General features: G+C 35.6%; 2 protein-coding genes across 2 annotated transcripts in view; one reads left to right on the plus strand and one right to left on the minus strand.

Annotated features, from left to right (window-relative positions):
* Positions 1-2102, plus strand: part of LOC116842379 — a 7551-nt gene extending 5449 nt beyond the window's left edge. The window contains exons 2-3 of the mRNA XM_032811509.1: positions 478-619; positions 1024-2102. Of these exons, the coding sequence (XP_032667400.1) occupies positions 478-619; positions 1024-1207 (326 nt within the window). The 3' untranslated portion in view covers positions 1208-2102. The remainder of the gene's footprint in view (positions 1-477; positions 620-1023) is intronic.
* A 1156-nt stretch (positions 2103-3258) lies between these two features.
* Positions 3259-12120, minus strand: part of LOC116842357 (CAD protein) — a 28357-nt gene continuing 19495 nt past the window's right edge. The window contains exons 15-26 of the mRNA XM_032811461.1: positions 10357-10608; positions 9879-10043; positions 9614-9775; positions 9304-9475; positions 8582-8697; positions 7285-7699; positions 6816-7150; positions 5994-6135; positions 5683-5753; positions 5237-5415; positions 4879-5083; positions 3259-4131 (exon numbers count right to left, since the gene is read on the minus strand). Of these exons, the coding sequence (XP_032667352.1) occupies positions 3934-4131; positions 4879-5083; positions 5237-5415; positions 5683-5753; positions 5994-6135; positions 6816-7150; positions 7285-7699; positions 8582-8697; positions 9304-9475; positions 9614-9775; positions 9879-10043; positions 10357-10608 (2412 nt within the window). The 3' untranslated portion in view covers positions 3259-3933. The remainder of the gene's footprint in view (positions 4132-4878; positions 5084-5236; positions 5416-5682; positions 5754-5993; positions 6136-6815; positions 7151-7284; positions 7700-8581; positions 8698-9303; positions 9476-9613; positions 9776-9878; positions 10044-10356; positions 10609-12120) is intronic.

A 12120-nucleotide genomic window follows, 5' to 3' on the forward strand; every position in this document is an offset into this window, starting at 1 on the left:
GGAAAAGAAGAGAAAGAATGCGTGTTTTTGCTTTATAATCAAGTGGGAAAGTCATCTCTAGATACATTATCACCAATATTAGTTACTCGCTGCGCATACAAGGCGGTAATATATATATATAATTTTAAAATATATATTTAAAATATATATAAAATAAAAAATACATTTTTAAAATATATATAAAATAAAAAAACGATATATATGTATATATAGATTAATAATTTCCGTGCAATAATAACAAATTTTTGGTAATAATGAACCATCTTTCAAAAAAATTGAGAAAGGTACTTGGATTTTTATTCTTACGGCCTTAATAGTCTTAAAAGTAATTTTCATGTTTAAACATTGCTGTAGATATTTTGGAGTGAGAAGGTTAAGAGATGACAGTAAATACAATTTAGGATAAAACAATACGATAGCTAGTTGTGCCAAACAAACGTTATCTTATCGCACAGTGAATTTTTTTTACGATTTTAGCATACAATACATCCACAGTGGAGGTGTCCCGCCGTGACGAAGAATCGAATGAGTTAGTGCCACTGGTATCCGGCGTGATTAGCGTGATCATCATTATAGTGATCTTGTTTTGGATAGCTATCCAAATAGACCGCTTATACCAGTAAGTAAACACACAACAACATTTATTTGCTTTCGTTGCTTGTGCAAACACTTGCGTCTTGTCGCCGAACGGTCTTCACGGACAAACGCGTTAAAGTATAGTTTAAGATTTTTTTATGTTAAAATAAATAGATTGATAACGAAGCTATGCCACAGGAATGTTCAGTTAAAGAAATTAGTTACATCCTAGCCGACACATAGCATTAGTTTCATTACATGTTAAAATTTTGTATTCAACAATGTAAATACCAAGTGACACATAGTGTTATATTTATATTGTTGCGAAATTTTAACATAAATGTAATGAAATGGATGCTCTGTGTCGTTTGGGACAAAGTCTAACCTGACGATTAGCGTCGATATTAGCGTTGAGAATTCGTGTTATCGTCACGTCGTTTGCCTCAGGCAGCAAGAGTACCTCGTTCCCCGTGCCACGAGGAGGAAGCAAAGGAAACTGAAGTGGGGAATGTCACTACCAGGACAGGCAAGAGGAAAGAGCAGAAAAGACGACTCGAAAGCCTTGGCCTCGGATATGTGTCCAAATGGTGCCAGTGATACCGGATTTAAAACGATATGTGATACTGTTTGATGTTCCGAGAGATTTCAACTCGCATTTCACAAGTACTTCACGAAAGGCTTGAAAAAAATGAATTTTATCGTGACAGTGTTCGCGTACAGCTGATAATTAATGAAGTATATATTAGTATATAAAAGTATTACAAGAAAAAGCAGTGAGACATTTTCAAAAGTGGCATTGATTTTGCCATTAAAGGTGACTGTAATCATTCACAGCTGATCGTTCACTAAATACCAGTGATTATAATCGCTCCGTCAAAATTTCACGTAACTGACAACGTTGTGATGATGCGTAGCAACGACCTTTGATATAAGCTAGGCGCAGTGTTGCACTTAGATAGTTTTAAAATCTATGAGATCGAAAACCATCTCCATGAGATGATTTAAAAATTATTTAAACGCAACACTGGCTGGCGTCATGTATGCATTAACAATGCAACTAGGATCACCTGTACGATTTCCAACCTTACAAATTACATATAAAGATTGAAAGCCGTAGGAAACTGCAATAAATTTGTATTTATCTTGTTCAGTAAAATTATATCTATATTGGCCTACGCTAGAAGAGAGTTGTTCCACAGCACTGGATAAATATTGTTCTTTAATAATAATAAGAAAAATGTGTGTTAAGGCATATATGATGCGAGTGTAATAAAAATTCTATCATACGTACGCATAGAGGCTACTGACGTTACGTGCGTCTGTGTTACAGCGTGTGTGTCTTTCGACTGGACACTGGCGTAGCGAAAGGATTAAATCGAAAATGCGGTTGCTTGAACTGCTTCTCAGTCGCATTTTGCAAAGAGCCACGCCTGATATTTATTAAAAATATTGTGTGACTGAGTGGTATGCACTTGTATATAAATATTTTGTATATAAATATATTATAAATATACATATAAATGTAGTATGTGTGTGTGATTTTAAATTAAATGAGAAATCTTATATTTGAATAATTTTCCCACCTCATTTTGTTATCCTTGTTTTATTGTGCTGCATCGTTGTATATTATTTTATTTTCTTTACTTACCCTTTTCTTGATAATAAAAGATCTAGTTACCAATCTTAATATCAAAATATAATCGCTTGGAATACGGTAAGTGTCAAGTGTATTTAACGCCCATTTAAGGTAATATATATATTTTTTGTAACAAAGAGTTAAATGGCTATGATCATACTTTTAATTTTACGAAACTAATTTTCCAGGATTATGCGGCTATCATGAATACATCGAACGCGTGTCATCACGTGAATATACACAGTTTTCAGATTATACACAGTGAGACTATATTGAGATACACTTAATATAATGAGACTATATTGAGATATTTTAATATAATGAAATTCCACTATACTTTGGTTCGTAAAATGTTTTAGGTACATAATTATAATGATGTATGTATAAGTTTTATGTTTTTGTTTTGAATATCATTCACAAATTTTATCGTCAGTTTTTGTCTATGGAAAGCAGCAACTCAGTTTGCATCTCACTGCGTCTCTCAGAACAGAGAGAAGACAGAGACGTTGAAAGTCATCAAGTCTGCGTCTGTATCAAAAGTCATTATGATCTACGAGATATCAGATACATTCATTGAATGTAACTATCCCGAGTAGCACGTATTGTTTAGAAACGTTCGCGAAATACTTAACAAACGGTCATGAAACGTTGCATACGTATGTAAAAATTGCATAAGTTAAGAAACGTACGTAAAACCAATATATGTCACTAAAAATAGAATCCATGTTCGTAGTTAGTACATTTAACTACTAAATACAAAAGAACGATAAGACAACAACGAGTATTAATAGCTTTGACAGTTCTGCTAGATATTTAATATCTTTTAAATTCTCTAGATAGATAGACGAACGAACAAATACACAAACGAATAAATAGATAAACGGATAGGTGGATAAATAAAATCGATAATATTGTTAACAGATGATAATGTTATCGATATTATTATTATATTTAGATATGAGTCCTTTTCCGTAGGAGTTCGTCATTCACGTATTCCATTCACAGTATAAAGAAGAGAAGGGAGAAAAGAAAAAAAGGACATAATGTGCGTTATATTTTTGTTTTGTATTTGTATTGTACAAATATATGTCTTTAATCTTGTATTTCTGATATATGTATGCATTTGTTGTATTGAACATTATGTATCAAAAATAATAAAATCTGTTTAATGTTTCTGTACGTAGTACAGAATTTAGAATATCAAAATTCTTAAAATATTTGTACTTCGGTTATAAATTTTTGTCGTTTAATTTCTTTTGAAATTTCACTTACAATTTTTTTATGCATGGTATCGTTTAAAACGTTTTCTAAAAATTATTTTTAGGCTCGCGTGCGCTTGTAAATTTCCTAAGAACTATATAATAAAGTTCTATAACTATAGAATATAGTTCTTAGAAATATATGTAGCAGAAACAAGAATTGCTTCGAGACAAAATATATCAACATATTAAAAGCATTGGAAGTATTTTAATGTATTATCAAAAATGCATTGTAAAAATCCCTGTTGTCAAAGTTTACTGTAAGTTTCGTTAGAAAATGATTGCTAAGCTCTTGACAGCTAATAATAGGAATGTCAGAAAGATTTGTAACTTGGCGACGTTCTCACGAACGTATCACAGTCTGATTGAAAGTGCGAGCGTGTCTACGGTGGCGAGCGTTATTGACCTTGTTCACCAGGCTGGCGGAAGTGCCATGACCTACAAGCGACGAGTGACCGTAGATCAAGTGCGTCCAAGGACCATAGCCAGTAATGCCATGCGTACGTAGACCCCGTTTTCGGCTTGTCGAAAGTAAGCTGCTCGCGGATCGGTATCGAACTCGGTGCTTATTTCGAAGACGCGTGGCAAGGGATGCATCACCGTCATCTTCCTCTTTGCGCGCGACATCAATTGCGGGGTGACTATGAAGTGTCCGCACACCTGTTGCACAGTAAAAGTTTTGTAGAGACGTTGTATCTTTCAATTTATTTTTTAAGTTATTTTTTAACCTAATTGTCTTGAAAGCAGATGTTGAAGCGTGAGGTATGTAATTTGAAATAAATGATATTTTGCTGATTATCTTTAAGTAATATCAATTCTGAAATTAAAGAATTTTCAATAAGTTTTTACATTATTCGTAATAATTTTTAACATTTCTTTACAAGCTTGATATTTTGGATTTTTTTAAATGCATTAAAATGCTAAATGAAAAACATGATTAAACAAAATTCCGGCAAAAGAATAGCTTTAATTTCTGTATGTATTTTCGCATGTCGTTTAAGTTTGCTTCGATGTCAGTGTAAGATTTGCACTGTAATAATCCTTGTGATTTTCCGGTTTCAACTAATGCAAATTAAAAAAGACTAACAACGTAAAAACATTTTTCCTTCAGTTTTGTCATTGTACATTAACTATCAAGTTTAATATTGCATTTACGTTGGACATTTTGTAATGAATGGATGCGTAATTTAAAGTAACTTTAAAGTTGAATCTTCATTTTCAAATTCGATATATAACACACAATGTATCGAATTTGTTGTAACATCTCGATTCAGGTAAAGCAGAAACTTTTAAAAAAGTTTCTTAAAGAGATCTTAAAAACGTTTAAAAGTTTCTTATTTCTTCAAACGTCTTAAGCGTTTTTTAGATAAGTCGTTTACAAGCTCCTGCTACTTGAGAAGCACTTACCTGATTATATTCCTCCTGTGTAGCGAAACGCTCGCGTTGTATTCGAGTCATGTAAAGGACGTCAGTCTCAGGCAGTGCCTCTTCCAGAGTGGCAAACTTTTCTTGTAGGATTCCGCGCTTGGCCACGTAATTAGTGACTTGATCTGGCATTTCGAGGCCAGGTGGGCACACATAACGAAGTTCCACGTTGTATAAGGTCAGTAACCTGCATTAGCAACGTTTAATAAATAATGTGCGTCGAAGGAGAATACCTTGACTCCAATAATTGACCTTGAATACGAAGGATAAGCTCGTTCGCTTGTAGCGACCGAAATTGAATTTGGAATCATGTATCAAACGATTGTTCTATTGTACCAACCTTGCGAGGGAATGAACTGTTCTGCCATTTTTCAAGTCTCCTACCATCGTGATTGTGAGGCCGTTTACGGTCCCAAATTCATCTCGTATCGTAAAAATATCGAGCAATGCTTGCGTGGGGTGTTCGCCAACTCCGTCACCGGCATTCAATAATGGTTTTCTACAATGCTGCGCGGCTCTCTGCAAGTTATCATTGATATGTAACGGTCAAAACAAAATATACAACCGCGTATTTATACAAGTTTATTTTACATCTTAAAATTACAATCGTTTCGAGAAACAAACTCAGGAACAATAAGAATAAAGAATAACTGCTGTTATGGTACTTGAAATTGAGGTATTACAATAATAATGTCATAATTAGAACTGAAAAAAATACGTTTGATTGTTTATACAATCACAATGTATATAAGATAGCTTGGGTATTTTTATGATACGAATGCTCACCGCTACTGCGTTTGGCTGTGGGTGCCTAAGTACTACCACATCCGCGTATCCTGCCATAATTGCTACGGAATCTGCAACAACATGATAACTGATTAAATATATGTCGTAGACAGAAAGATAATTAATTATACATCGAGCCAGAGAGTCAAGAATTTCGAATCAATTTTGGAATCAAATCTGATTTTATTTGATTGAAAACGATTTATTCATCAATCAAGTCTTTACCGTCTATGATTCTTCATCAACATTGTAACATTCATATTGTAACATTCACATATTCTTTTCCTGCATGATTTTGTCTCAAAACATACCTTCTAACGTTTCTCCTTTTTGAACTGATGATGTAGAACCGTCCATGTGTATCACGCGACCTCCAAGACGTTGCATCGCGGCAGCGAAACTGCACGATGTTCTTGTGCTGACTTCATAGAAGATGGAAGCCATAATTTTTCCCTGAACACAAATGTCATTTAATTTGATTAACGAGGAAAACAAGAAATTTTGCTTCACTTATTATTTGAGAACCACTATGTCATTATACACGGAGAAAAATAATTTTGCTCTTTTAGCAAAATCGTCGTTGCTACTGCATATTCGTAGTGACAACAAAAAAATTTAGTTGACGTAACTAATTTTACAAATTACTCGTTATCAGAGCAGAAGTAGTTTCGGATATAAAAAATTTATTGAGTATATTTGTCTTAAGAATCACGTTAATTTGCTATCAATGCAAAATAATGTATCCTTAGCAAATTTATTTGCTATTGGAGCAAAACTGCAACTGCTTATATAAATACATCATGGTTCTTACAGCAAAATAATTTGTAGATTCAGCAAATGATATCCAGCAAATAGTGATTAGTACTATTAGCAAATCTTTTTGTTCTCCATATAATAACGAAAAGATTTTACTAGACTAGCAGAAAATTTGCTGGGCAGCAAATTATTTTTCTCCGTGTATATTTTATAGTTTCAGCATAAATCTTCCAAAGGTGAAAGTATTATATAAATTTGTGTCATAACATTTGTATATATTATATAAATATAAAAGTAATGTTCTGTAGTTGTTATGTGTAATCCCTCAATTTGGTATAACACGTATATATAATTTTATATAAGTGTAAATTTATTACCTTTAGTATGTGATCCAAAGGTCGCTCTTTTCTGATGGCATTACGGAAGAGTTCGGCAAGGAAGAATATATCTTTCAATATTTCCTTATTAAAGATGTTCACGGTGAGTACATGATGTCCAACCAGGCTTGTGTGAACGGCAGGAGCCGGCGTGACGGTGGTCATAAGAAGATTCGGATTACTGTCGCTTTTGTATTTGGTGGCATTACTAATTGGTAATGGAGAAATGGTCCTTTGAAAAGGTAGTGTTTTAGAATGTTCTTTCGTGTCGACATCCAGCGCAAAGCATACGTTTGATTTGTGCGTCAATGGTTGTAGAAGAGATGCAAACGATTCTGAAAATAGAAAATACAAACAGTTCTGTTGCTTTATATTGTATAATTTATCTGTAATGTCTTTGAATTACGAATTAATTTGATCTTGATCTCGTAATGATAAGATACTCGCCCCTTATATTATATTATCGTACCATTTAGTTCCTCTTCGGATAAATCAGCAATACGATCGGCGCGTGCGTTGTGTTTCTCATTATTTGGTGACAAGAGACCATCCAGCAGTGACAGCGGTTTGCTGATAGCGTCTGCTATCGGCACGTGGATCGTTGGTGGAGCTTTCATCTTATGTTGAACATCCCTGATGTCTTGACCGAATCCGGGATTTACCAGGACTTGTCCCTCCACGTAAGCAACCTCGCCTCTTAAGACTACTCTATGCACAGAACCGCGAATCTTCATACCAGCAAAGGGCGTCCATCCCGATTTGCTGAACGGCATTGCTTCTGGGATAACCCATTCGTCGTCTAAATCGACCTCGATGTAAGTGTGACGTTGGTCGGGGATGTTGAAGATCTTTTTGGGATTTCGGTATAACTTGTCGATAATGTTCTACAATCATTAAGTGAACACATTAGTGTTTTGATAGTATTTAGATAATGTTTTTTTTATATTACATAATGTTAAATATCTCTTCTTCTTCGATGCTAAATTAATTTTTCTAAACTTCGCACTACTTTAATTTACGCAATCCGGACTTACAAATTATATTAATTATTCTGTAATTTAAACATTTTTATATTCTCTCTATTTTATATGTTTTCTACAATATCATTCCTCTTAATCGTATCGATTTATTCACGCAAATAAGATATTATATGATAAGGAAAGCGCACTATGAAATTACTACAATAATAACGCTCGGCATATGTCAGTCCAGTTAAAAAAATCTTAGCAAGAAAAATTTTAATGTCATTTCTGCGCTATTTTTATTGCAAATGCAGTAAGCGTATTTACACGCTTATCTCATATCGTACTGCTATCAGACAATAACGTTCATACATATATCCTATATATAATATAGGAAGTGTGATAAGCGTAAAAACACAAGATTGCGTTTAAAATTGAACGTCCAAGAATTTATTTCAAAATTCGGTGAAAGAACGACATGGATCTGCGATAGGCTACTTCTGTTTTCGAATTAACACGCGAGATCAGAACGTAACTTATTTCAGGATCAAAATAACAACACATAAGGTGAGTTAATTTTCATGAGGAAACTTCGCTGGGCGAAAAATTGCCTCGCTTCATACAGACACGTTTCGGTTTATTATGTCAAGTCAAGTGCGAAATTTATCTCTATATCAGAATGACGTATACAGCACTCGCCATTCGTTATCGAGCTATAAAGAGCTTATCGACATTCCTTGCTCGTTACACCAGGTGAACGTGGTTGAAACGATATACTAACAATAAGCGAAAAAAGCAAAATACCTCCATGGTCAATCTTCCTTCGTGCACAGCATTGAGTAACAACGGTAGGATGGTTTCCAGCCCGGGGAATCCTGGAGGTGGCTTCTCAGAGGATTTTTCTTGCACGGTGTGTGGAGCTGCAATACGAAGAGTCACGGCATTAGATCTATTCTTTATTTAGATGAAGAACATCTAAATGCACGCTAGTGCAGTGAGTTAGACTGTAAGAATGTATACGTTTCATTTTCGCTTATTACACTGGTTTAGAAGTTCAAACAGACCTGTTGTAATGAATAAATCAATGTCCCATTGGGACTCACAAATTATATAATAATATATGCGATCGCGTCGATTTTCCATCAGAACTTATTAACTTTGCGATTGAACACGCTCGATACGGCGAATTATCGGAGTATTCATTTTTTATCAGCAGTAACAGTAATTGCTCATTATTTCTAAATTACTCCATGTGTCTGATATAATATCAATATTTTGGAGCGAAGAAATAATGTTCCTTTACGATTTAAAAGCAGAGTTAGATAGATGTCATACGTGTATATGTTCGACATGGGACGTTTATCCCTTTATCGCCGATTCACAAAACAACGTTGGTCGTTATCGTCTCGAAACGAGCGATCGATGTGTTGATTTTATTTTATAACTCTAACGAAACGCGAATCTGTGAGCAGGAACCTTCGCGCTGGGATTATTGATATATTGTAGGGTTGGAATTCTTTACGTACCATGATCGGTAGCGAAACAATCAATAATGTCCAAATTGTCCCAGAGAGCCTGTTGGTCCTTCTTCGTTCCTAGAGTGGGCCTCACCTGGCCTCTTTCCCTACCTATTCGTTCCAAGTCATCTTCACAGAGGAACAAATGATGCGGACATACCTCGCACGTGACTGCCAATCCCTGCAACAATGCACAATAATTTGTCAATTATATACACGGGTAATTTTAAGTACTTATTAATTAAATTTTTGAGAATTATGAGAATTTTGACACTTAAGTAAAGCTGTATTCTGTTAAATATCTCGATGATTTACTCACATGCTCCTTGGCGGCGCGTATAATTTCTACCTCTTCTTTGCGCGCAACGTGACACACGTGGATTGGTCTGTTGTGTAAACTCGCGAGCAGAAGAACTGCAGCTGTTGTTTGTCCCTCGGCGTGCACACACACTGGATATTTCCTGGGCCAGCTTTCGAAATGCTGCAGACAAATGACACGATTGTACATATAAATTTCATACAATATTCAATATCTCACAAAATACGAATGCGCATATTTACTTTTACACGAGCGTTTCATTTACCTTAATCCAAACCGTAAGGTCGGTGAGACGAAGGGTGGTGAATGTCTCGTTTAGGTACATCTTCAGGGCGGCTGCATGCGGCGCTATTTCTGGTATAATATCGTAGTTGTCCAATGATGCACCGACGAATAGTGCATAATCGCATCGTGCACCAGCTGCGGCTCTCTGCAACATAATAGAAGATGGCTTTACATCTGTTCGACCTGACTTATTTCACCAACTCTAAGAACTTTCGCGTGAAAGAAATCAAGAGAATATCCTTTGCATTAAAACTTCCATAGAAACGTGTCATAGTTACTGTTCTGCTTTTGTGAATAAATAATATCGAGGTTGAAAGATAAACTAAATAAGTATGTATCGTCGCGACTAATTAAGCACACAAAATTAATTACGAAGATTGACATGTTAACAGAATATCTTGTCAATATAATTTTTCATGTACCGCGAACGCAAATTCTTACATCTCAAAATGACTTACTTCTTTAGCTAGAGCGAAAGTCTGATGGTCTACCACTGCCGGATTAGTGTTTGGCATCGCGAAAATGGTCGTGATACCGCCGGCGAGAGCAGCCGCGGTGCAAGAGGCGTAGTCCTCCTTGTGAACAGCACCTGGTTCACGGGTGTGCACGTGTACGTCGATAAAACCAGGTAACTTAATCATCCTGCGCGACGTTATGCAGTCAGTGTGAGTTTTCATGCGCGGGGCTTTTCCGCCAACCATTCTCATCGCCTGTATGACACAAAACCGAGGAGCGCATAGAGTTGCGAGTCGTTGATATGCACGAATGTTTATCGCTCGCGCGATTATGCAATCTTATTGACGAGGTTCGACGAGATGCATTGTGCGCGTGTGGCTTCAGCTTAATTGAAAGCGTTTAGCGCGAAATACGATTACTGCGGTGAAGAGATGGGGAGAGCCATTTAAGAGAAAAGTGTCGAGTAAAAAAGAGAAATGCCTTTGTTTGAATCAGTATATGAATTGAGACACGCTCTTGTTTGTTGAAATAAAAAAAATTCGATGTGATATGGATGGAGTTTAATGTATGACGGTGAGATCTTCAAAGTCTGTTCGAAATTTTTCGTTCTGCCAAAGATTGCTATTTAAAGTACCAATGAACCTCGATCCATTCCTGAACTTATATTCTGATTCATTCGAATTTATTATTACAATTGTCATAGTACTTTTCATATACAGGGTGTCCCACAACTAATAAAACACACCCGTTAAGGGTAGGTAAGGGATAAAATTTGAAACTGAAAGTTCCTCTTCTATTTTTGGATCCGACAATTAATTAATGAGATATTAATTAAGTAAGTCTGCCAATCCCTTAGCGCCCCGTGTGAACGCTCAGGGCCGTAGGGCACCGTGGATTCCTCAGGGGCCCTGCTTGTCCGTTTTTTCCCCTTTTTTATATCATAGAGGAATAGATATGCATAAGTGAGTGAGTAGGTGTGTGGATGGGTGCTTGATCGGGGCTAGGGGATGGCAAGATTTCAATGTGTAGGAGTGATATGTATGGGTGTTTTTGTGTGCGATTATGAGTGCACGAATAATTTGAATCTTTTTAGTGCGAATGGGCGGAGTGATTGCACTTTATGTGCCGGAGGAGAAAGACATGTGTGGTATGTTTTTTTCGAGGTGACTTGAATGTTTTCTGCATGTCAGTGGTTGAGTATCGTGAATAATTTTAGTATATATGTACAAAAAGGGGAGAAAAACGGACAAGCAGGAGCTCACGGCGTCCTACGTCCTTGAGCGCTCACTCAGGGCGCTAAGGGATTGGCAGACTTAATTAATTAATATCTTGTTAACTAATTGTCGGATTCAAAAATGGAAGAACAAATTTCAGTTCCAAATTGTATCCTCTATCTACCTCTAACTGGTGTTCTATCAGTTGTGGGACACCCTGTATAGAAGAAACTTCTAGAGAGACAGCAATTCTCTACATTGAAGTATTCCTGATATCTTAGCAAATAAAATAATTAAGAATGTTTATTCATTAATCTTTCTATTTTATCTACACTTTAAAATAAATAACACGATATCGAAAACTTATATCGCTTTATAGATCAAAGTTCTATTTCATATAAAGAAAGTGAAGATTAAAAGAATCATCACAATCTCAAGATAATTATTTTGATTCTACACTTTATAACAAGTTATTTCTAGCTCTTGATTCTTATTAAATGCGAATAATCAGATATATTAGCGTTAGATAACGGAAAGATAGCGTTCTTGCAA

The sequence above is a fragment of the Odontomachus brunneus genome, unplaced genomic scaffold (genome assembly GCF_010583005.1).
Source record: "Odontomachus brunneus isolate Ranch 3 - 2012 unplaced genomic scaffold, Obru_v1 Obru_scaffold_024, whole genome shotgun sequence".
Classification (NCBI taxonomy): Eukaryota; Metazoa; Arthropoda; class Insecta; order Hymenoptera; family Formicidae; genus Odontomachus; species Odontomachus brunneus.